The following is a 25,883-nucleotide window of genomic DNA, read 5'->3' on the forward strand; positions in this document are numbered from 1 at the left end:
TATTTTTTAATATTTGTATTAGATGTGTTCAATTAAAATATATGTATCTTTACAAATTTTTGTTTTTTTTTTAAATATGTTTCAAGTTATTTTATTGTTTTTATGCAACTTATTTAACAAGTATACTTTTGAATAGTAAAATGTTATTTTTAGATGATTGATGAAAAGACATTTTCAACAGTGTACTTGTCTGGAGGAGCGTTCATTTTGCTTCCAAGGATTTTTTAAGACCAAGCTGCTTATTATCGCAAAAAAAAATGTATATATATATATATATTAAAAATGAGCGGCAACTAATAAGCTTATGGCCGTACAACCTGGCATCGCTCAGCCATCCAACCAGCCATCATCCTTGCCGGGCTCTGCTAATTGTGAGCTAATTCTAATTATCAGCAACACATTCGAGAGGTTCTGGTTCTCGTTTTGGTCTTGGCTCCGACTCCGAACTCCGAACTCCGGACTGCGGACTCCGACTCCTCCGCTCCTGTCTAGCAGCTAACGAGTGTTTATTAATGGCGCTAATGGCAAGCGACGCCTTTGATGAGCGTAAAATGCTTAAGCACACAGATCCTGGCCGGGCTTTTGGCTTCTTTTTCCTCTTTCAGGCCACGCAATTAGCGCACAAATATTTCCGCATACATTTTGTATTTTTCTTTTTTTTTTTTTTTGGTTTTTTGTGTTTTTGCTGCCTTTCCGTTTTGGCCATAAAAATGCTCAACCGAATTGTAGTAATTACAACAATTTGCATAAGAGCGGGACAGAGTGGAAGGGCGGAAATCAAAAAGCGCAAAGCGTCGAGCCAAGCGCACAGAAGTATGCTACGCATTTTGCAATTTATTCAGGCAGACAAGCGGGTAAAGGACAAAAAAAAAGAGGAGCTGTGAGAAAACGCTAATTATGTAATATGAAAATGCGAGGACAACGTTGAATTATTTGCATATGGTAAGCAGCACAGCATAGGACAACATAGAACCCTTTCTTTTTTTGTTGCCTTGTTTTAGGTTATTTCTTTATCCATTATCAAATTCAATTAACACTCCGCATGCGGCAAGGAATTTTTTAATTTTTATTACCATTGCCGTGGCGAATCAAAAACCACACGCAAATCAAATCTGCATTCGTTTTGCTGGCCCGCTTGTGCTGCAGTTGAAATTTCAATTAGGCCAACCAATTTACAATTGAATAAATTCAAACCTAGACCCTTGTGCAACGCCCGATTTCCACAAAGTGCAACAAGCGAGCGGAAGACAAAAACACGATTGTGAAAATCATAAATTCTGGCAATAGAAGGTGGAAAATTCGATTCTTTGTCGAGAGAGGTCAGGCATTTAAATCAAATGTTCTGCAAATTGCATTCGAACCTTTATTTGTAACTAAAAGGCAAATGCGAGAATGATTCACTTGAACATGCAAATTGTTCTTTATTTGAGCTGCGAGGATTCCTTATGCAAACAAGCAGATTGGCAGGATAAAGCAATCATGTGAAACATGGGTGTTCATGTTTTGATTTGTTTTAATAGCTATTCATATTTTTTTCTACAAACGATTAACTAACATCAGTATCATTTGTAAATAAGGAAAAATGGGAAATTTGATTGTTCAGCTGGGTTTAAAACTTTTTTTGGTAATTCTGAAACATTTCAGTATTAATACATTTTGCAATAAATATTTGTACTATTTTAATATTTACTTGTTTACCCTTTGTTTGTTTAATTGTCCTGTTAAATGACTTTTAATTAACTTAGATTTAATCTCAGTTTTTAATGTGGGTTAATCTTACTTACCCCACTCAGTATGTTTTCCAAAGCTCCTGCCATCGATTGTTTTAATTTCCAGGTACATTTTCACCTTTACGATGACTTTTTTCCGTGCAACCGATTCATAGCATAATACCCATATAAAATCCACCAACGAAATGCCAAAGTTGTTAAAACAAAAAACAATAATAGCCGGAAACCAGGGTAAACGCAAAAGGTATTATGAAAAAAGAGGGGCATTTTATTTTGCCTGAGTCGCGCGTTAATTTTGCATGCCCCAAAAAGTGTGCACTGCGACGGAAAAGGAAACGAGTGCCCGAAATTTCAATATGCTGCTTACGGCTATACGCTACTACCTACCGATGTGCAAGGCAAAAAACCAATTTCAATTTGTTAACCATTTTTTTATTCGCAATCAAATTTATTACATCGGCTGACAACAAAAGTATTGAGTGAAAAAGGAGCTTGGCCTCCCCCCCCCCAAAAAAAAAGGAGAATATGGAAAACAAATTTGCAATCGGCGCTTATTTTCTTAAAAATATACATATCCATGTGTGGCTCTCCTCTTTTTACTTCTCATCCCGGCCCTTGTGTGTATGTGTGTGTGTGTGTGTGTGTATTTGTTGTGCTGCGAGAGTGTGTGTTTGCAGGACAATTAAAACCAGGCAAATAGAACAACAGTGGGCGGTTGGATGGTTGGGCTGGGTGGTTGGAATAGCTCGCAGGCGCTCGTGGCCCTAGTAAATGGTAATCAACGCAAATCCTCCATAGAGCACTGCACACGGATAGGCAATCAGCAGCTGTTGATGGTCCATGGAGAAGGCGGTGGCGAACAGTTTCGAGGCCGATATGGCGCACCAGAATATGGAGATGCCGCTCACAATTAGGCCGAGTGTGCCCCTGCAAGAGTGAAACGAGATACCAACTCAGACCAGATAGATATAGACAGCGGTGAAATCAATAAACAATGCATATGCATGAAGCAGCACCAGTACAGAGTGAGAAAAGTCCACAACCATGAGCAGTTTTTCATCTAGAATAAATAGTTTTTTGAAAGTGGAATGGAATCTATAGCTTAGCATTTTTGCTTTACATTTGAGTGTACACCAAGTGCCATTAAAAATGATATACCTTCGATATATGTATATTTGTACAACTTAGATAAAGTTCGTCGAGTTAACTGAAGCATTACTGGTTTGAATAAATACTTACCAACACAAAAAGTTTTAGAGTGCTTCCAGTAATAACATTTATTTGATTGTGCTATTTTAATACTTTACTTTTGACGATAAAACTTTTTCAACTCATAAAAACTTTAAACTAGAGAAATACCTGTATAATTCTCACTTTTAAAAAATTTAGTTAAGTAGTAAAATGAAAAATGAAACTGACTTTAGTTTGCCAATTTTTTTGAGGCACAATATATATATTTTCATCGCAAGGAAAATAAGGTACAATCTATTAATATGTAGAAATAATATTTCTCCCGGTGCAACGACTTGGAATCGAGTATTCCACTGGCAGAGTGTTCATACAAAAGGATGAGTATGTGGGTGTGGGTGTGGGTGTGGGTATGAATGAGCGTGTGTGCGAATGAATGGGCAGGGCAAACAAAGACAGCAGGCGATGTGCCGGCAAAAGGATGTGCAAACACAGTCCAACTACAAAGCGCTCACAGAACCCACACTGGCACTCGCATGGAAAGCCCAGCGGAAAATGAAAAATTGATTGCAAAGCTATACTCGAAAAATGTTACCTATGTACCTTAACTTGTAACCCATAAGGCTGTCTTAAATACAATCTCAATAGGCCTATTACCACTCACTGTTTTTAACATTCAAATAAAATACAAAACATTAAACAGTTTCAAAAGTTTGTTGTTAGTTATGTTTACAATTTTTCTGAGTTGCTATGGTCTAAACTGTTTGCTTTCCACTCGCCCAGAACAACAAAAGCAGACATCTGGAGCAACCTGACTTGACCTCCCAATCCAAACATTTTGTAACCAAATCATAAAACAGAAAACAAACTGAAATTTATTGACTATCATCAGCCCGTAACAAGATAAACGGTACTTCACCAAGTAGATGGAAACATAAGTTTGGTTTATTGAAAAGCAAGCAAAGTCTTAAAGAAAGTCCACTGACCTGACCGACCAGTTTAAAGTTGTAAGCCGTGAATCTTTTACTGCTAACCCATTAAATCCGGCCAAGAAATCAATTTACAAAACCAAAACATAAATCCCCATATTCCAAAGTTTCAATTTTCAGCTATACGCACGCGTTAAATGGATTGCCTTTCTGTGGTCTCGGCGGCTCAGCTGTCACCTCCACCTCCAGCTCCAGCTCCACCTCCACCTCCAACTCCCATTTACCACTCAACTGATTTTTTCCTGGCCCCTGCAATCTTCTCCAGAACTTTGTTGCTGGTTGCTGCCAAGTGATTTTTTTTTGGGCCCCGGACTGGGAAGCTTAAATGGACCGGCGCTGGCCTAAAAACCAATCAAAACAATACTATGTAGTGCCGGATAACTGCACTGTCTGTGTAATTTTGGCGCACTTTTGCATCACCAAACAAACTCAATTAAAAAGTCTGTCTAAAAAAAAAATGGACATCGGGGAATCGCAAAAATATTTACTGTAAACTTGGCTGGCATTCGCACGAACTATATGAACATCAAAGCTAGTACACACACACACACACACACACACACACACACACACACACACACACACATCAACACACACACACGTCCACCCCACAAAGTGCAAGCGCTTAAAGCCAACAAATAAAAAATGCAGGCAAACAGGCAACCAAAATGGCAATTGCAATGGGCAGTTGGACAGTTTGGTGAAAGGGGGAAGGGGGGAAGAGGAAAATTGGTAGTGTTTTTGGGGCCGACTGGGTGGGGCAAACAAAACGCGCTTGGTGTCGAGTAAGCCCAAGCAATAGTTGTTTTTTACACACACTCATTTCCAGCCATCACCAGCCACTAGCCAGCAACCACCCACCGCACCACCCACAGCACCACTTAGTTTCCCCGCGCCGCACTGAAATTATGACGTGCCAAAGGGAACAGGCGGTGGATTCACCAGAGGAAGCGCTAAAAACTCACGCAGCATTTGCGTGTTGCTCCTCGCATGGCCATCGTAAAAAGCGTGGCGAGTGAGTGGAGCCAGAAAAAACTAAAAAAAAGAAAAAAAAAAAAGAAAAAAAAAAAAAGAAATAGCAGAAAGGAAAGCAGCGGGGAAAAGTAGAGGCGAGGGGACGGAAAAACGGGCGGCGGCGGAAAGACCGGCTAGCGAGTGCTGGACACATATTTGAAAAGGAAACTACGTGAACGAAACTCAACGGGTGGCAAAACAGGACATGGAACGTTGGACAGATGGACAGATGGACACAGGACCGCCTGGCAGGACCATTTCCACCGCCCACTCAGCAAAACCACCCACATCCACATCCCCACCCACTGTTCTCAGCGCGAAAATTAAACGGCGCATAGTTGGCGTTATTTTGCTCCGTTTTTTGCCTGTCTTGCCTTGGCTTCAATGGAGTCCGAGGTCCGTAGACCGTAGTCCTTAGTCCTCCGTCCGTAGTCTGTAGTTGGGACTCCTTCGTCCGTAGTCTGTAGTTTGAAAGTTGTGGCCCTGGAGTGCACTAAAAGCGCAAATTAAGTTGGCTACTCTCCTTTTTTTTCGCCACTATGTGTATGCATCGCTGGCCCAAAACTGCAGCAAAATTAAAAACCAAAATTGTGCGAAAAGAGGCAAGGGGAAATCAACCCCATCGGATGGCCAGATAAAGAAATTAAATGCTGGCCCAGAAGGAGTTGCCAATGACGAGGGGAATCGTAATTGGCTTCGGGAAAAAATAGGTCAAGTTTAAGCACCTAAGGTTCGTTAAATAAATGGCTTGTTTTAGTTTAAATTGACTTATTTCACAATTCTATCCGTTGTATAACTACTATACAAAACTGTTAGTGGCAATTTCTATTTAAAGTAGCTTCAAGGAAATGAGCACTTAATAAAAAAACAATCTTTGATTCCATGCTGGCGAAGAAAAAAAACACATTTAACAGGAAAGTAAGTTTTAAGTTTACCTTACAATATTATCAACGATCAAATTCACTTTTAAGGCCAAAAACATTCAAATAAATTTAAAGGAAACTGTTCTATGGCGGTTGTGTTAGAAGTCTCGGAAACTGTTCGACTAGAACTACTACCTTAAGGAGATAAAGATAAGATTTATGAACGGAAATGCAAATAATAACACTTCAATTCGTTGACCCCAATTATTTTGTAAATCAAATGTCTAGTTAAACTCCTTACCATGTTATAAATCAGTTTGTTTCTAATTGTGCTTACCAAATACAAAACAAATTCACTAGTAATTAAAAGCTGAGACAATCAGGGGCAGCATATCTTAATTCTATTGCCCACTTTGGTGATTTAAATTTGCAGGACAACTATTTCAGCATAGATACAAAACCCTGCGCAACCAAACCTGCGGGCTAAAATCAAACAATCCAAAAACTACACCCGCAGTAACAATAATGCCAACAGCCAGAAGTGATCAACTTGAATAGATGAGAGCAGCAGAGGCCGGAGTCGAAGAAGCATCAATTGCACAAATCTGAACGGCTGGAAAGGGATCGAAAACGTGCTGCAGTCGCAGATGGACGAGCTTAGGCAAAAGTTTGTAATTACAGGCCACAAACAATGAGGAGTCGACGTCGATGCATTGGCAACTTTTCAATTAAAAACATAAATATAAAGCACAACGACTGCTGCAGTGGGGGTAGCGTCGCACTGAGAAGTGAATTGAATTGAATGGAATGGAATGGAAGGGCAGAGCAGAGCCGAGCAGAGCCGAGCAGATGAAAAGCCAGCGAGTTGTGTCAACAATTACTTACTGAATGGTGATTAAAATGTTGATGCCCGACAGCACCACCATGGGCAGCAGACAATAGCCGAGCACCGAGGCCACCGCCCCGAAGGTCACCTGCGACCGGCTGACCATCAGCGAGAGCAGGCAGTAGAAGAAGATGCAGCCCATCACACCGATTCCGTAGATGTAGGAGAACGTCACCTTGCCGCTCTGTGGGAGAAAGTGGGGGGTTTTTGTTAGTGGAACTCTACTTATCGGCGAACAGGTAATTGGGGAAACGGTGCCAAACCAACTATGAGTTATAGCGTTAATATTTCATTTCATTTTTAGAGATTCAAGCATTCATAAATTTACATTTCTTTGACCATGAGTTAAATTGCTGTTTCGAAAAAAAGTACTATCATAAAGAAGGATCTGTACATTTTTGTCGTTCAAAAATTATAAATTAACTTTTAAATTTTTCTAGGGCATAAAATAGAAAAATCGATTGAGTCATAAATAAATAAATAAAGGAATAAATTAATTAAGCTATGTGGGAAGCAATAAAATCGATTTTAATTTGTTGGTCAATACAAACAAAATCTATGGTCAGCTTAAAATGTGTTTGTTTTTGCAGTATGCTCAGGCTGAGGTTCCTATTTTGAAATAAAATATCATTTAGTTTAATTTTAAGAAGTTACTAATTAAATTAAGCTCAAATTTTAGACTAATAAAATGGAAAAACATTTTTTCTACATTTTTCAACGAAAAATACTAACATTTTCAGATACAATTTAGTGTAATCGAAACCCAAAGTAATTTAATTAATTTGATAAATATAACTATTAACTAGACACGCAAGCAAATACAATAATAATAACAAAGTGTTTTTTTTTAAATAAAAACGATTTCTTCATCAAAATTGAATAGAACTAAGAATTGATATCGACCGTATTAGGAGTAGGGCGGGGTGTGGGGTTAGTAATCGGTATAACTAAAACAAACCAGTAGAAGGAAGCCGCCCAGTGTGAGGCAGAAGACCAGTGGCCCCGCCATGTCCGTGTCCTGCAGAATTTGCTGGTCGGTGCCCCGCAAAGGATTCAGCACGGCGAGTGTCTGCAACGAAAGCGCGAGAGTAATACGATTAAAATTAGAAAAGCGAAGGATTACACAGTGAGGGGGTCAGCAGTGGACATATATACATAGGTCCGTCCGGCAACAGGCCATCATCACTCACAGAGCCTGCGGCAGGACACGGGTTTCGGGACACGGGACTTTGGACTCGACACACTACACAACACAATTCATTTGTTCGCAGAGCGGTCATAAAACGAAGCCCAACTCCCGTTTTTCAAACATTTGTTCTCTATGCGTTTTGGTCTTTCTCCCCCCTTTTTGTTTTTTTTTTTTTTTTTGTTTGTATCGTGTGCAGTGGCAGAGAAATTTGAAAAATGGAAATTGATGATAAATGATATTGCTGACCAGCCAGCCAGCAAGCAAGCGAGCAAGCGAACAAGCGAACGAGTGAGCCGGGGCTTGGAAACTGGGCCAAAAGCTGTCAACGCATTTGACGCATGCGAATGTGGGCCAGAACAAGGGCCATGAAATTTGATATTATGGCCGGCAAGGACCTACCAAAAATTTTCGATGAAATTCCGAGTGCCTCTTTGTGGGTTAAACCCACAGAGAGCCACTCGGAATGCCATCGACAGCTTTAATTGAGATTGAAATGAATATGATGTGGAAAAATGCAACCATACATAGAGAGGGAAAATGTAACACGAAGATTAGTTTTTATAATAATAACATTTTAATTGATTACAAAAAATTGGATTCAATTTGAACAGCAACAAACCGATACTCAGCACATTTTTCTTATCAATTGTAGTAACTATCCATTTAAAAACGACTTGCAATTAAAAACAATATTTAAATTTATAAGTTTAAAGCTCTTATTTATATACGAACTTTAATGAAAGTTAAAATATATTAGAATTACTTAAGAAAAAGTAAAACACATTTTAAAAAGGCAGAATAAATTATCTTTATATCGCGGGACAACTGGATATATCTCTTCGCTGCACTTAAGCCTTGAAAATACCTTTGCTGACATAGACATTTGCCATCGATTCATTACATTAACAATCCGGCCCAGAGTCGAACACAAATCTAACCATAATTCCCCCAGCTAGCTGATGAACAATTCAATTAGCATTTCATCTCATTTCATTTCATTTCATTTCATTCCATTTCAGTTTTATGATGGCACACGGACTCATTAACATTTTCATTTTTCAATTAACACAAGCGTAATAAATTCCGTGCCGGAGCGAAAGAAATGAGAATCAGGCGCACGCAAATTTTTTACAAAATGTACAAAAATGCACAAAGTTACACAGCGAACTGGACCAAATGGGGGATGGAAGGGAAAAAAGTGTGAGAGAAAAACTTTAATTAAAAACACAAAAGTTGCTTTATTTATTTAAAAACAACTACGACCATCCCGGCGGCCAGTGCAATGAAAAAATATGTCTTCATTAACGACACAAACCGGCAAGTGCAGCGACAACAAAGCACAAACACACAAACACACAAAAAAAAGGCAAAAATTACAGAAAAAAAAATACGAAAAACAATAGAATTATTGTGGCAGGAGAAGCTTGCAATAAATACAAAAGCGAATGCAAAAACATTTAAATTTCAATTAAAACGGAGTTGGCCGCGTCGGAAAAGCGCGGCCTAAAGTGGCCGCCTAAAAGGATGGCCACCCGCTGCGTTGCACAAATTAGAAAAGGCACGGGTCCGGGTTCGGATCCGGGTCTGGGTCCGGGTCCGGGGAAAATGCGTAAGGGCCACAGCGGACGCAGGAATTATGCGGCGCGCGGAGTAATTGTCCGGGCAAACAAAGTGGGCAACTCAAATCTCAAGGCTCCTTTGTGGTTGCTGTGTGTGTCGGTGGCATCCGTCGGGAATCGGGCGCATAAAATATGCAATTTGCCGGGCTCCCCCTCAAGATCTTTAGTTAAAAATGCTTTCAAGTGCAGCGGGGTAAAAAAGAAAGCCCTTAGCCCCTTTTCCACCTCAACCTAAGGGCAGCTTCAAGGGTGGTAAGGCTATGATGTTATTTTCTTTTCTCTTACCTTTTGGAAAATGTGATTCGGATTGATGCCCAGTTCTGTAAAAAAAAATAAGGGATATTTTAATTATTCGAAACTATATAACTAGGAGCTTATAACAAAACCAAACAATCAATTTATGACGAATTTTTGTTTGTTTAAAACCTTTTACTTATGAATTTGCTGTTGAGCTTATTAAGGAGACCAAAAATTTACTTTAAGGTCGTTTTCTTGGCTTCCAATTTTGAATAGATCCCTAAAATTAAAAAAATAGCATATAACTATATCCCATGGAAACTATAGGAAATAAAGGAAAAAGATATAGCCCCTTTTTTTTTTAGATATTACGATTTTAATTTTTTAAAATCAGACGACAATATCTTCACTATATTTCTATTCATTTTAATATACTTTAATATTACTTTAGATTAGTATCTTTTGTTATTTTAGAATTACGGTTTTAATTATAACATCAAATAGCTGAAATAGGAAATAGATAGATTCACTGATTAAAAAAAAAAAATTAAATAAAAATCTGATTAAAAGTGTTATAAAGAATATCGAAATTTTGCAATTCCTGCAAGTGCATATAAAGTTAAGCTTGCGGAAGTTTGCTTTCTTACTTTTAATAAAATCAATACGAAATTCTGAAATAGTTAACCATTACGAAATCTCGAAGTACATTTTAATAATTTGAAAAACATCGTTTTGTTTTATATTGTGTTTAAATGTTTTCACTGCTTTGCAAACTTTTGGTATAAAAATTAACTTTTAGCTTTACAGTTGCGTATATTTCACAGAAAACCGTAGAGATGTGCAGATTCTTTTAAAAACAAGTAGTGGCCCGTATGTTTTAAGAGTTTTCATTAAACATATTTATATATTGTTTGCAGAATCTACATATCTGAATAGGCAGACAGTTACTTATCAGTGATTACAATTTCGTAGTCAAATCTTTTCTCAAATTACAATACATAGCTATATTGTCCTCGTTTAGAAGCCAATCTTACCCTCCAAAAGTGGTGGCTCATCGTCGAACTCGTTGCCGGCTCCTCCGGCGCCGCCTTGTTTTCCGCTCTTGTCCTGTCCGTAACTCGTGTCCGTGTACGCCGTAGGATCGTAGAATCCGCCCAAGCCTTGGGTCGGTGGCTGGGCATAGGCCGCATCATAGTTGGGCGGCACCGAGGCCTGTGTGTTGTCGAAGGTTTGGAAGTTCCTAAAAAGCAAGTCGAGCAACAATTGTGGGTGGAAACTGGAATTCCCGGACTTTACTCACAGTTCCTGGCCAAATTCCGGCATATCGAAGTTGTAACTGGCATCCGCCGATGGCGCAGAGCCGTAAAAGTCATTGGGTCCCCCAAACTGTGACATATCTACTTAATTTAAGCACAATTCAATTGGTATATTTACTTAATTTAACAAAACAACACGTCAACTAGAGCTGGAACAAATATCGATGCTTATTCGATAACAATCGATACTTACATGGTTTAGCAAGGTCTCGAACCTTGGTAAAAACTTAGATAAGACCAGGGCTACCGTCACACTTTTTAGTTGTTAAAAACTCAAAAATTGTTTGAAAACATTTTCAACACGGCCCCATTCGACAGGCCTTAGTTAAAATAACTTATCAATTCCAAGCAAAACAAGCAGTTCCAAATAAAAAAGCTAACATTTTGTAACATTCATAATACATTTTATTTCCATAGCTCCATTTGCAACGCACACAATTTACTGAAATAGCTATTCTTCTTTGGTAGTGGAGGTACATGCTCTTGGGGCTACGCTGTTATTGCATTCTTTAAAGGTCTATAATATGTAGGAATATATAATATTGTGATTTCGTAAAGTTTCAAACTCTCGTTAGATTCGTTTAGTTGGTTTAGTTTCACACAATAGGGGAACGAACACAATCGATAACTATATGAAAATTTACTAACAATACATAGCTGTGAATTATAATTATATATATCAACATAGATAGTTATACACATGTCTCGCATATGTACGATATTTATGTATATGGCTGGTTTGTTTAACTGCGATTCATTTGCGCTACCGACTAATTATTGTTCGTCTTTCTCAACTCGCCGTCGTGTCGTGTGTGTTTTTGTTTTGCATATTTCCTGTCGATTCGATTCGATTCTGACCTGACTAGACCTGAAGCGGGCCAAACTGTTTGTTTAACTTATAAATAAAATTGGATTCAAATATCTTATTATGCATTATGTAAATATGACTAGATTGAATGGGGAATTCGAATAATAACCCAGCTTTGGTTTCTTATTTCGTTTGGTTTGCTTCTTATCCATTCCTCTTGCTAGGGAATCCAGCTGTTGTTCTTGCCTTGCTCCGCTTAATCCTCCAGATTTCGGAAGGCCTGCTGCAGGTCCTCGTACAGCTGATCGTAGTCCGCCTTGATTTTTTGCTCGCCATCTTTTACGGGGTCCTGAAAAAGATTCAGAAATATAAATATATTTATCTTTGTATTTGTTTTTATGGCAGTTATAGGCTACAGTTTTGTCAAGGATGTAAAGAAAAAAAAGAAAAAGGAATTTACAACGCGATTTATGATCATCCAATTAAAGGGATGTGCCAAAAAGGTTTTTAAAAACATATAAGCCAAACATAAAAGCAAACAAAACTTCTTAACATAGTTTAAAAACTTATTAAAACTAGTAACTAAAACTCACCTTGAACTTCATCGACGACAGCTGATACATAATGCCGCCCATCGACTCCCGAATGGTGTTCCATGTGATTTTGTTGTCCGACTGGGCTGTGGACTCGACGGCATGCCGGGCGGTCTCGTAGAAGGACATGATGTTCCTCAGCATGCCCACCGTCTTGTAGAAGGGACACACGCGATCGTACGGCGAGTAGGAGTTCTGTTGCAGGAAGTCGTCCTTCAGCAACTTGGCCACCTCCAGGGTCACCTTGTCGGTCTCAGCCAGTGAGGCCTTGCCCACCAGTTGCACGATCTCGGAGAGGTCCTCCTCCTCCTGCAGGATCTCCTTGACCTTGGTACGCAGCGGCACGAATTCGGGGAAGTTCTTGTCATAGTATTCATCCAGGGCACGCATGTACTTCGAGTAGGAGATGAGCCAGTTGATCGAGGGGAAGTGCTTGCGCTGGGCTAGCTTCTTGTCGAGACCCCAGAACACCTGCACGATACCCAGGGTGGCGGAGGTCACGGGATCGGAGAAGTCACCACCAGGAGGCGACACAGCGCCCACAATGGACACGGAGCCCTCGCGCTCTGGGTTACCCAAACACTTGACGCGACCGGCACGCTCGTAGAAGGAGGCCAGACGGGCGCCCAGGTAGGCTGGGTAGCCGGAATCGGCAGGCATCTCGGCCAGACGACCCGAAATCTCACGTAGAGCCTCGGCCCAACGGGAGGTGGAATCGGCCATCATGGCCACGTTGTAGCCCATGTCGCGGAAGTACTCGGACAGGGTGATGCCCGTGTAGATGGAGGCCTCGCGGGCAGCCACTGGCATGTTGGAGGTGTTGGCCACCAGGGCAGTGCGCTTCATGATGGACTCGGTCACACCGCCGATTTCGCAGGTCAGTTCGGGGAAGTCGCGCAGTACCTCAGACATCTCATTGCCACGCTCGCCGCAACCGACGTAGATGATCACATCGGAGTTGGAGTACTTTGATAGGGCCTGTTGAAATGTTCAAACATAATTGATGTCTTAGATTTGATACTAATAATTGCTTTAAGGATCTATACCAGTCTAATATTTTTTAAAATAAATTTTTATACATTTTTTGGCCTAATCGATAGTTGGCAGTTTGAAAAATATGCTGAGAAAGCGGCAAGGTCGTATCTAAAATAGTTTTTGAATGGCAGCGTTTGAAGAGCAGGCATACACCGCTGCAACTGAAAATTTAACAGCGTTTATCTCGATTTGACATTTTTAAAACTGCTGATAGCATAACTCGAGTACAATATGACCGATCGGTTTCAAATTAACACTCAATCATCTTAAAAGGGTCCTACTTAAAACATTCTACAAAATGTGAAAATTTTATAAATTTCTATTATGTACTTTCTTTAACTTCAACTTCTAGGTAGTGTCCAGCAACTCACCTGCGAAATGACGGTCTTGCCGCAGCCGAAGGCTCCGGGGATGGCAGTGGTGCCGCCCTGGACGCAGGGGAAGAGCGAGTCGAGGACACGTTGGCCCGTGAAAAGCGGATGGTTGGCTGGCAGCTTCTCGGTCACGGGACGTGGCTGACGCACTGGCCACACCTGCAACATGGTGTGCTTGGTGATCTCGCCGTCGAACTCCGTCTCCAGGACGATGTCCTCCAGGTTGTAGTTGCCCGACGGGGCAATGTATCGCACGGTGCCCTTCGCCCTGGGCGCCACAATCATGCGCTGCTTCACCAGCGTGTTCTCGTGCACCACTCCGTACAGATCGCCTCCGGTTATGTGCGAACCCACTCGCACATTTAGCGGATTGAACTCCCACATTTCGGAGCGCGACAAAGCGGTTGTGTTGACACCCTTGGGTATGTAGATAGAGCTGGTCATCACACCAATGTCCCGCAACGGACGTTGGATGCCGTCAAAGATGCTGCCCATGATGCCGGGTCCCAGCTCCACGGACAAGGGCTTGCCGGTGCGCAGGACGGGATCGCCAACGGTGACGCCGGAGGTCTCCTCGTACACCTGGATGGTGGCCATGTCGCCCTCCAGCCGGATGATCTCGCCCACCAGCTCGTAGTAGCCCACACGGACCAGCTCGTACATGGCCGATCCCGACATGGCCTCCGCGGTGACCACTAAATAATGAAGAGGAGGTGGCGAAGAGCAGGAGGAGATTAGCCAGATCTTTGGGGGTCGGCGATTGAAGGACGCTGGTGACGTCGCTTACCTGGTCCCGAAACCGCGTAGACACGGCCATACTCGGACTCGCGCTCCTCGTCTTTGAATTTCCTCAAATTGGACATGGTCGCGGTTGCTGCTCTTCTTCTTCTGCTTCGGTAACGGTCAAAACGCTCGTTGGCTGTGGGGAAAAAGTAACCGTTTTTCGCATAAACAAAACACATTTTCCATGCCCCCGCGAGAGTTTTCCGTGTGCGTTGCGAAGGAAAATCGTAGGTGGCGCTGTTGTGCAGCAGCAGCAGCAGCCCCCAGTAAAAAAAACTTCACACCCCCGCAGCCCAGCATCGATTTTCCAATACAATTTTCACGCATGCCTCGGACGGCCAGCTGAAATTTTCACATTTAATGCAGCACATTCTCGTTTTTCACATTTTCTTTTTGTTTGGGCCCATTGAGGGCTGCCTATTGCTCGTTTCGTTCGGTAATAATTGTTTTTTTGGCTGTCCTAAAATTAAATATGCTCACATTTGTTTCACCAGCTCTTATGAAAATTCTTGCTTTTTTGATTTCACTCTAGTATTGATTTATCGGTTATCGTCCAGGGTGCCTTATTCTTCTTAGAGATGGACTTGTCCAAGCTCACGTCGCATGACACTGAGTATTTAAACGCGGAACCGTTATTTAGGGATCGATTATTTATTTTGAATACCCAACTCTATTCAAGATAGTTGCAAAAAAATTGAATTTATAGTCGTCTCTGTTGACATATTTTTGAAGAAAAACATAAGCCATAGAATCTTCAAAGTGTATAAGAATTAACTTTGAAAAATGATTTATTCAATTTTTCATACTTAAGCAGATAAGAGCAAGAATTGTGTACCTTGTTTTGCTTTTGTGAAAATACTTATTTCAAACACTGTTTAACAAAAGTTTTTTTTTGCGATTTGTGCTTATATATTGCTTTTCTTTTGGCTCTCCTCTCGAAAAGTTTAGTTATGCAATTTTTTTGTAAACTATCAATTTTACGAAAACAAGTCACTTAACAATAAGTTACAACTAGATCTACAACTTTGGTTTTAAAATTTTTATTGATAAAGCTCTTGTTTTATTATATAATGACGAAAAAAAAACAATACCGGTACATTGTGTTTTTTTGAGAAATCCTCTTTGCTGCCAGCTTTGACCAACTTTATACATGTAATACATGTATTTAAAAATGTTTGGAGGTGGGGCACTTTGGAAGTTAATCCCTTTCTATTTCCAAAAATTTTTAATTTCTGTATTTCGACATTTATATTTCTTACACATTCATGATTAAACTACATACGGAGTGTGCACAAGGCAAGAAATTAAAACTAACAGAGAATGCAGTGGAATCTGTTAACAGAGATGTAACAGCAATAGTGATTTTTTGGTGTGACCATACGTCCAAGTTGTTAGAAGTGGCAATTTGTCGATTTCACCCTGCCAAAAATCGATAATGTAGGTCTTTTGAAAACATCGATGACCCAGACGATAGCATCGATGTTTTTCCACCTCTACTGCGGCTGCAATTTCATTTTTCTAAAAACTTAATTTATCCGCAATTTAGGCAAGTAAAGATCTTGCCTCCGTGTGATCCTTCGGCGCCGGTGCCACCACACGAAAGCCCTTTGGCTGGTCAATAAAACAGTGCGCGAATCGCCCCAGGGCAACCGAAAAGATAACCTCTAAAGTCTGGACCCATCAGGCAGATGCACCTGCTCAACCTTTTCCCCTTCCCAAATGCAAATGCCAGTGAAAAGAGCCTCTAACTAGTTGATAATTCCGGCCCAGCCATGTCGACGACGTCGGTGGTGCAGCAGTTCGTGAACGGGCTCAAGTCCCGCAACCGGAATGTGCAGAACAAGGCCACCCAGGACCTGCTCTTCTACGTGAAGACGGAGCTGCGCGAGATGTCCCAGGAGGAGCTGGCGCAATTCTTTGACGAGTTCGACCACCACATCTTCACCATGGTGAATGCGGCGGACATCAACGAGAAGAAGGGCGGTGCCCTGGCCATGAGTGAGTCTCTGGAACACTGACTCGGGCATTTCTCTTGAGGATTCAATGTTTTCCCTTTCCACAGAATGCCTGATCAACTGCGAGGGCAGTTTGACGGCCAGAAAAGGCATCTCGCCCTATCTGAATCGCCTGCGAGATCTGCTCCTGATCAACGATGTTTCCGTCATGGAAATTGCCGCCCGCTCGCTGGTGAAGCTGGCCAACATGCCCACCTCCAAGGGCGCCGATTCCTTCGACTTCGACATCAAGAAGGCCTTCGAGGTGCTGAGAGGCGAAAGACAGGAGGTAAAACCACGTGAATTATTATATTAATTTAGCCTTGAAGTGGGTTCTGCAATAACACCTTTTCGACCTTATAAAGAATATTTTCTTGATCGCAGGCGAGGCAAGACATATAAAGCCATTAGATATATATTATTAAATCAATGAGCTGCTTTAAGAAAAATCTGAAAATATAAAAGAGCTGTCTAAGAATGGATCTGGAAATTATAAGAAAAATCTACTTTGCTTTACAGTCGAGATTAGAATTAGACTATCAAGATATTTATTTTAATCAAAATGATCTATTATAAATATATTATAATTTACCTCCCAAATATGGGCTATGTAATTGACGTAGTTAGAATTCAGAATTCTTCTGAATTGAAAGAAATTTTAAATATATTAGTTCATATATCCATCCAATTGAAAATTTAAAAAAACTATTTCAAGAATGTTTTTCCTTCTAGTACCGCCGCCACGCAGCCGTCTTCATTCTCCGTGAGCTGGCTATCGCCTTGCCGACCTACTTTTATCAGCACATCCTTACCTTTTTTGAGGTAATTTTTAACGCCATCTTCGATCCCAAACCTGCCATCCGCGAGTCTGCCGGCGAGGCCCTGAGGGCAGCTTTAATTGTCACCGCCCAGCGAGAGAGCACAAAACAGTCCAGCGAACCGCAGTGGTACAGGATCTGCTACGACGAGGCCAACAGCAGCTTCAGTGCCGACATCGCCGCCGGCAAGGAGCAGAAGGGCGTGACCCGAGACGATCGCATTCACGGTGGCCTCATCGTCTTCAACGAGCTCTTTCGCTGTGCCAACGCCAGCTGGGAGCGCCGCTACACATCGCTGAAGACACTCTTCCCCAAGGCACAGCACAACAAGTTCCTGGAGGCCAGTGGCTCATCGGGAATGGGCTCTCAGCTGAACACCCTGGTGCCGCGCCTTAAGGTGCCCTTCATCGACAAGCTCGGCAGCACCCAGACGCACTTGGGCGAGGGCGATCACCACAACGGCGTGGCCAAGTTCGCGAGCGTGAGTCTAACGATCAAATATCTCCACACACGAACGTATTTGTTTTCTTTATTATAGGTTTTTTAAAATAGTTTTTTGTAGTTAACTAACAATAGTAGATTTACAAAATTATAGTTCATATTTATGTGTTATAGGGGAAAGTGTTAAGTATTTGTTTTAAGGGTGATTATTAATAATACAATTTACTAAGCTGTTAATAAGTAACTAAGAAAAAGAAAGGTTTGTTTGTTAACTTAAATGCGTTATTTTTGGGTCGTAATGTTTTTGTGCATTTTTTGTTTATACTTTTTATTGAAAAGTGGTTGCGATCAACTAAACTTATATCAATTTTAATATACTATTAACTAACCATACCGACCTTCCACAGCACAACGTTCTGGAGTCCGCCTACGCTCATGAGATCCTGCAGGAGCACTACACCACCATTTGCGACAATGTGTTGGAGCAGCGATCCTCAAAGTCACCTTATGTGCAGCAGGCTCTGCTGCAAATCCTGCCGCGACTGGCCGCCTTCAACCGCGAGGTGTTTGTGGAGAAGTATCTGCAGACCTGCGTGTCGCATTTAATGCTGATCCTGCGCGGCAAGGAGAAGGATCGCACGGTGGCCTACATAACCATCGGTTACATGGCTGTGGCCGTGCAGAGTGCGATCGAGGTGCATCTATCGGGGATTATGAGCAGCGTGAAGCTGGCTCTGCCGGCCAAGGATTTGACCAGCAAACGAAAGGTGCCAGTGGACCCGGCCGTCTTTGCCTGCATAACTCTCCTGGCGCATGCCGTGAAGTCGGAAATAGCCGAGGATGTTAAGGACATCCTTGAGCAGATGTTCTACACGGGCCTTTCGCCTGCCCTCACCGTTTGCCTGCGAGAACTCTCCGAGAACGTGCCCCAGCTAAAGTCGGCCATTACGGACGGACTGATCGGAATCCTTTCCCAGGTGCTGATGAACAAGGCAGCCGCTGTTCCCTACACTGTCCTGCCCCCGATCGCCATCGATGCATCGCTGATGATGCAAAATGCCGATGGCGCTACCACCGTGCTGGCCCTCAAAACTTTGGGAACCTTCAACTTCGAGGAACAGAATATGCTAGACTTTGTGCAGCGGTAAGCGAACATGGTTGATCATTAAATACCATTCCTCAGATAGGAACTTGACTTTCAAAGTTTAAACTTTGTAAAAAACATAATTTAATTAATATTTATTTCTTATTATAGTTGCGCTGACTACTTCATTGTGCACGAACAGCAGGAGATTCGTTTAGAGGCGGTACAGACCTGCACACGACTCCTCAAACTGGCAGTGCAATCGTCGGAGAGCATGGAAAACTCGAAAACGCTCAGCGACACCGTCTCGCACGTGATTGAGCGCCTCCTCATGGTGGCCATCACGGACATGGACTGCAATGTGCGGATACGTATCCTCCGCTCGCTGGACGAGACCTTTGATGCGAAGCTGGCGCAGCCAGAGTCCCTGAACTCGCTGTTCATTACGCTGCACGACGAGATCTTCGAGATCCGCGAACTGGCAATGGTCACCATTGGCCGCTTGTCCTCCATGAACCCGGCCTATGTGATGCCCAAGCTGAGGACGACCATGATCGAGCTGATCACGGACCTCAAGTACTCGGGCATGAGCAGGAACAAGGAGCAGAGTGCCAAGATGCTGGACCATCTGGTGATAAGCACGCCCAGGCTGATATCCTCGTACATGAATCCGATCCTGAAGGCTTTGGTACCCAAGTTGCATGAGCCCGAATCGAATCCGGGGGTTATTCTGAATGTGCTTCGCACCATTGGTGATCTGGCCGAGGTGAACGGAGGGTCCGATGAAATGGAACTGTGGGCCGACGACCTGCTCTCCATTTTGCTGGAAATGCTCGGCGATGCTGGCAGTCCGGATAAGCGAGGCGTGGCTCTGTGGACCCTGGGACAGCTGATCAGTGCAACTGGTCGCGTTGTGAGCCCGTACCACAAGTATCCCGTGCTCATCGACATCCTGATCAACTTCCTCAAAACGGAACAGCGTCGCTCCATTCGAAGGGAAACCATTCGGGTGCTGGGCTTGTTGGGCGCCATGGATCCGTACAAGCACAAGATGAACAAAGGCTTGATCGATAGCCAAAAGGATAATGTTCTGATAGCCTATTCCGATGGCAAGGTGGACGAGAGCCAGGACATTTCCACCGCAGAGCTGCTGGTGAATATGGGCAACGCCCTGGATGAGTACTACCCGGCGGTGGCCATAGCTGCCCTCATGCGGATTCTGCGCGATCCCACGCTGAGCACGCGACACACCAGCGTGGTGCAGGCGGTGACCTTCATCTTCCAGAGTCTGGGCATCAAGTGTGTGCCGTATTTGGCCCAAGTGCTGCCCAATTTGCTGGACAACGTGCGCACAGCGGACAACAATCTGCGGGAGTTCCTCTTCCAGCAGCTCGCCATTCTGGTGGCATTCGTGAAACTGCACATTATCAGCTACATGGGCGATATTTTCAAGCTGATCAAGGAGTTCTGGACAATTAATACACCACTGCAGAACACATTGATCAATCTGATCGAGCAGATTGCCGTGGCATTGGGCTGTGAGTTCAGGGATTACCTGGCGGAACTGATCCCCCAGATCCTTCGGGTCCTGCAGCACGATAACTCCAAGGATAGAATAGTGACAAGAAGACTGCTCCAGGCTCTCCAGAAGTTTGGCAGCACCTTGGGCTACTATCTGCCGCTGATTGTGCCGCCCATCGTGAAGCTCTTCGACTCCCCCTACGTGCCGCAGCAGGTGTCCATGGTGGCCCTGGAGACGATCAACAATTTGGCCTGCCAGCTGGACTTCACCGACTTCTCCTCGCGCATTATCCACCCGCTGGTTCGGGTGCTGGACGCCGAACCGGAGCTGCGCGACCAAGCGATGATCACGCTCCGTTCGCTGGTCAAGCAGCTGGGCAAGAAGTATCTGGTGTTCGTGCCCATGGTGCAGCGCACCCTCAACAAGCATCGCATTGCGGATCCCGAGTACGAGAAGCTGCTCGGTCGCATCCAGTCGAACAGCACGCTGGCGGATTCCTGTGGGGCGGGCGAGTCGGGATTACGCCCGGCCAAGATCAAGAACAACGAGCCCTTCGTGACGGACAGGAATAGCAATAACAAAAACTTGCAGGTTTGTCCACTACTCAGGTTCCATTCCATTTCATGTTTTAATATGCCATTGCTGTCTGGTTTTGTTTGTAGGTCACCACAAACGAACTGCGAACGGCGTGGCAGGTGACGCGTCGCGTCTCCAAAGATGATTGGGTGGAGTGGCTAAAGCGGCTGTCCATTGGCCTGTTGAAGGAGTCGCCCTCACATGCATTAAGAGCCTGCCGCTCGCTGGCCCAGGAGTATGACACGCTGTTGCGGGACCTCTTCAACGCCGCCTTCATTTCCTGTTGGACGGAGCTGTCGCCGGACCTCAAGTCCGAGCTAACGCAGTCGCTGATCCAAGCCCTGCAAGTCACTGATATGCCCGAAATCACCCAGACCATCCTCAACCTGGCCGAGTTTATGGAGCATTGCGATCGCGACCCCATACCCATAGAGACCAAGCTGCTGGGCACTCGGGCGATGGCTTGCCGGGCGTACGCCAAAGCACTGCGCTACAAGGAGGAGGAATTCCTGCTGCGCGAGGATCCGCAGGTGTTCGAGTCACTGATTCTGATCAACAACAAGCTGCAACAGCGCGAGGCGGCCGAAGGTCTGCTCACCGCCTTTCGCAATGCAGCCAACGAGCTGAATGTCCAGGGCAGATGGTACGAAAAGCTGCACAACTGGGATCAGGCGCTGGAGCACTACGAACGGAATCTGCAGACCGATTCGTCGGATCTGGAGGCGCGCCTGGGCCACATGCGCTGCCTGGAGGCGCTCGGCGACTGGTCGGAGTTGAGCAATGTGACCAAGCACGAGTGGGAAACGTTCGGCACGGAGGCCAAGGCGAGAGCCAGTCCGTTGGCAGCCGTGGCTGCCTGGGGACTCCAGGATTGGGAGGCGATGCGGGAGTATGTAAGGTGCATACCAGAGGACACGCAAGACGGGAGCTACTATCGGGCAGTACTGGCGGTGCATCATGACGACTTTGAGACCGCCCAGCGGCTGATAGACGAGACCAGGGATCTGCTGGACACGGAACTCACATCCATGGCGGGCGAATCATATGAGAGAGCGTACGGAGCCATGGTTTGTGTGCAAATGCTGGCGGAGCTGGAGGAGGTCATTCAGTACAAGCTGATCCCCGAGAGGAGGGAGCCCTTGAAGACGATGTGGTGGAAGCGCCTGCAGGGAGGACAACGCCTGGTGGAGGACTGGCGTAGGATCATCCAGGTGCACTCGCTAGTGGTCAAGCCGCACGACGACATACACACCTGGCTGAAATACGCCAGCCTTTGCCGCAAGAGCGGCTCCCTGCACCTGTCCCACAAAACGCTGGTGATGCTGCTGGGCACCGATCCCAAGCTGAATCCCCTCCAGCCGCTGCCGTGCAATCAGCCGCAGGTGACGTACGCCTACACCAAGTACATGGCCGCCAACAACCAGCTGCAGGAGGCCTACGACCAGCTGCGGCACTTCGTGAACACCTACAGCCAGGAGCTGAGTTGCCTGCCGCCCGAGGCACTGAAGCAGCAGGATCAGCGCCTGATGGCGCGCTGCTACCTGCGTCTGGCCACCTGGCAGAACAAGCTGCAGGACAGTCTGGGACCGGATGCGATTCCCGGCGCCCTCGAGTGCTTCGAGAAGGCCACCAGCTACGATCCGAACTGGTACAAGGCCTGGCATTTGTGGGCCTACATGAACTTCAAGGTGGTGCAGGCGCAAAAGTCGGCGCTGGACAAACAACAGCCACCGGGAGGCGTCAGCATGGGCATGGCCATGGGCCTGGGTCTGGACAGTGATCTGCTGATCATCCAGCAGTATGCAGTGCCCGCGGTGCAGGGCTTCTTCCGCTCGATCAGCCTCATCAAGGGCAACTCGCTGCAGGACACGCTGCGCCTGCTGACCCTCTGGTTTGACTATGGCAACCATGCCGAGGTGTACGAGGCGCTGCTCTCCGGAATGAAGCTGATCGAGATCAACACCTGGTTGCAGGTGATCCCACAGCTAATTGCCCGCATCGACACCCATCGTCAGTTGGTGGGGCAGCTGATCCACCAACTGCTCATGGACATTGGCAAGAATCATCCGCAGGCATTGGTCTACCCCCTAACGGTGGCCTCCAAGTCGGCCTCGTTGGCGCGCCGGAATGCCGCCTTCAAGATCCTGGACTCGATGCGGAAGCACTCGCCCACTTTGGTGGAGCAGGCGGTCATGTGCAGTGACGAGCTCATCCGCGTGGCGATCCTGTGGCACGAGCAATGGCACGAGGGCTTGGAGGAGGCCTCGCGGCTGTACTTCGGCGATCGCAATGTGAAGGGCATGTTCGAGATTCTGGAGCCACTGCATGCCATGCTGGACAGGGGACCGCAAACGCTCAAGGAGACCTCCTTTTCGCAGGCCTACGGACGCGAGCTGACGGAGGCCTACGAGTGGTCGCAGCGCTACAAGACCTCGGCGGTGGTGATGGATTTGGACCGTGCCTGGGACATCTATTATCACGTCTTCCAGAAGATATCGCGCCAGCTGCCCCAGCTCACCTCACTGGAGCTGCCGTACGTCTCGCCCAAGCTGATGACCTGCAAGGACCTCGAGTTGGCCGTTCCGGGGTCCTACAATCCGGGACAGGAGCTCATCCGGATAAGTCACATCAAAACAAACCTGCAGGTAGGGATTTTTATACCCGTTACTCGTAGAGTAATAGCTATAGTTTTGGGAATTGTCATGCACATTATAGTAGTTCCTACGAAGCGCAAGTTTATTTGGAAACGGTGCCACGCCCACTCTAAAGAGCGCAAATCGTGAAAGTATGTACTGTCACTCTGAGACATGCTGGACCGTAGATGTTAGTTTCTGTGTGAGTGTTTCGGTCATATCTATCGGTAGACACACAAATTTACAAAATCGAGCTATTATTTTAGACTTTATGAAGGTTATGAAGTCCTCTGCCGCTGCTCTGCCGGTGTTCTGCCCGTTATCACTGCAGAAGAGATTCAGAACGAAATAACTGTTATCGGGGGGTGCCTTTGCAGTACAGATGGCGCCACCTAAACTTCAATTGTTTAGTAGAAGGAATACTTAGTTAGAAGTTTGTTGCCTGAGTAACGAATATATAATAGTCGGGACTATATCGTTCTCTTTTGTTAAGTGCTTGGCCTGGCTAACTAAATGTGTGAGCAGATTTTAATACAATTTTCTTAATTTTTTGTCCATTTCAGGTGATTACATCCAAGCAGCGACCGCGAAAACTGTGCATTCGTGGCTCCAACGGCAAGGATTACATGTACCTGCTCAAAGGGCACGAGGATCTGCGGCAGGACGAGCGCGTCATGCAGCTTTTCTCGCTGGTGAACACACTGCTACTGGACGACCCGGACACGTTCCGTCGCAATCTGGCCATCCAGCGGTACGCAGTGATCCCGCTCAGCACCAACTCGGGTCTGATTGGATGGGTGCCGCACTGCGACACGCTGCACACGCTGATCCGCGACTACCGGGACAAGAAGAAGGTGCCCCTGAACCAGGAGCACCGCACCATGCTGAACTTTGCCCCCGACTACGACCACCTCACGCTAATGCAGAAGGTTGAGGTGTTCGAATATGCGCTGGGTCAGACGAAGGGCGACGACCTGGCCAAGTTGCTGTGGCTCAAGTCGCCGTCCTCGGAACTGTGGTTCGAGCGGCGAAACAACTACACCCGCTCGCTGGCCGTCATGTCCATGGTGGGCTACATCCTGGGCCTGGGCGATCGTCATCCGTCGAACCTCATGCTTGACCGCATGAGCGGCAAGATTCTGCACATCGATTTCGGCGACTGCTTCGAGGTGGCCATGACGCGCGAAAAGTTCCCCGAGAAGATTCCCTTCCGCCTCACGCGGATGCTGATCAAGGCCATGGAGGTCACGGGCATCGAGGGCACCTACAGGCGCACCTGCGAGAGCGTGATGCTGGTGCTGCGCCGCAACAAGGACTCACTGATGGCCGTGCTGGAGGCCTTCGTCTACGATCCCCTGCTCAACTGGCGTCTGCTGGACGTCGACAAGAAGGGCAACGATGCCGGGGCGGGAGCGGGAGCTGGCGGGGCTCCGGGCGGCAGGGGCGGCTCTGGGATGCAGGACAGCCTCAGCAATTCGGTGGAGGACTCCCTGCCCATGGCCAAGTCGAAGCCCTACGATCTGGCACTGCAGCAGGTGGGCGGCCTGCACAACAACGTGGCCGACGAGACGAACAGCAAGGCCAGCCAGGTGATCAAGCGGGTCAAGTGCAAGCTCACCGGCACCGACTTCCAGACGCAGAAGAGCGTCAACGAGCAGGAGCAGGTGGATCTGCTCATACAGCAGGCGACCAACAACGAGAACCTCTGCCAGTGCTACATTGGCTGGTGTCCGTTCTGGTAGGTCAAAGTCGAGCAGCGATCGAGGTAGCGATCCCAACCGACGACAACCGGCCACTACTGACTGAGCGAGATTACAAATACTACATACTAACACTAACTGAATTGTGTGCACCATCTCCGAAGAGGATTCGGAGTGGACTGCAGCTAGGCTCTAAGTATATAATATTTTTATAATTTATGTTAGAAATACGCTTTATTATCTTTTATTTGTGAATCCGATTGGAAACCAATTCCAGTTTTGTAAAAATCATAAAAACCCATGAAACAATCAATCAATGTTTTTCGAATGTTTTTTATAAGGGTATCCAACCGGTTTCGTAACCGTTAACCTTAACCGGTTAAACCGAATCGAAACCGTAACGGTAGTTCGGTATTTTTGCCTTTTCATGTTTGATCTGTCTGTGCACAAACCCAATTGATTTTTTTATTAGAAACCTCTTTGGTGTCGCC

The 25,883-nt window shown here is 45.2% G+C and overlaps 3 protein-coding genes across 3 annotated transcripts; 1 reads left to right on the plus strand and 2 right to left on the minus strand.

Annotated features, from left to right (window-relative positions):
* Positions 1–2,140: 2,140 nt before the first annotated feature.
* Positions 2,141–11,200, minus strand: LOC128261821 (protein YIPF5 homolog). Its single transcript, XM_052995709.1, has 6 exons — positions 11,016–11,200; positions 10,750–10,955; positions 9,764–9,798; positions 7,629–7,739; positions 6,670–6,854; positions 2,141–2,657 (listed from the first exon to the last, which is right to left on the minus strand). The coding sequence occupies exons 1-6, from the start codon at positions 11,108–11,110 to the stop codon at positions 2,495–2,497; spliced, it is 795 nt and encodes a 264-aa protein (XP_052851669.1). The 5' UTR covers positions 11,111–11,200; the 3' UTR covers positions 2,141–2,494.
* A 213-nt stretch (positions 11,201–11,413) lies between these two features.
* Positions 11,414–15,245, minus strand: LOC128261819 (V-type proton ATPase catalytic subunit A). Its single transcript, XM_052995707.1, has 5 exons — positions 15,105–15,245; positions 14,629–14,760; positions 13,839–14,536; positions 12,433–13,410; positions 11,414–12,188 (listed from the first exon to the last, which is right to left on the minus strand). Exons 2-5 carry the CDS (start codon positions 14,702–14,704, stop codon positions 12,096–12,098), a joined length of 1,845 nt encoding a protein of 614 aa, XP_052851667.1. The 5' UTR covers positions 14,705–14,760; positions 15,105–15,245; the 3' UTR covers positions 11,414–12,095.
* An 831-nt stretch (positions 15,246–16,076) lies between these two features.
* On the plus strand, positions 16,077–25,705 carry LOC128261816 (serine/threonine-protein kinase Tor). The gene is made up of 7 exons (XM_052995697.1): positions 16,077–16,622; positions 16,687–16,907; positions 17,351–17,917; positions 18,285–19,021; positions 19,133–21,074; positions 21,146–23,704; positions 24,256–25,705. Exons 1-7 carry the CDS (start codon positions 16,397–16,399, stop codon positions 25,432–25,434), a joined length of 7,431 nt encoding a protein of 2,476 aa, XP_052851657.1. The 5' UTR covers positions 16,077–16,396; the 3' UTR covers positions 25,435–25,705.
* Positions 25,706–25,883: the final 178 nt, after the last annotated feature.

This window comes from Drosophila gunungcola, unplaced genomic scaffold (assembly GCF_025200985.1).
Source record: "Drosophila gunungcola strain Sukarami unplaced genomic scaffold, Dgunungcola_SK_2 000001F, whole genome shotgun sequence".
Lineage (NCBI taxonomy): Eukaryota > Metazoa > Arthropoda > Insecta > Diptera > Drosophilidae > Drosophila > Drosophila gunungcola.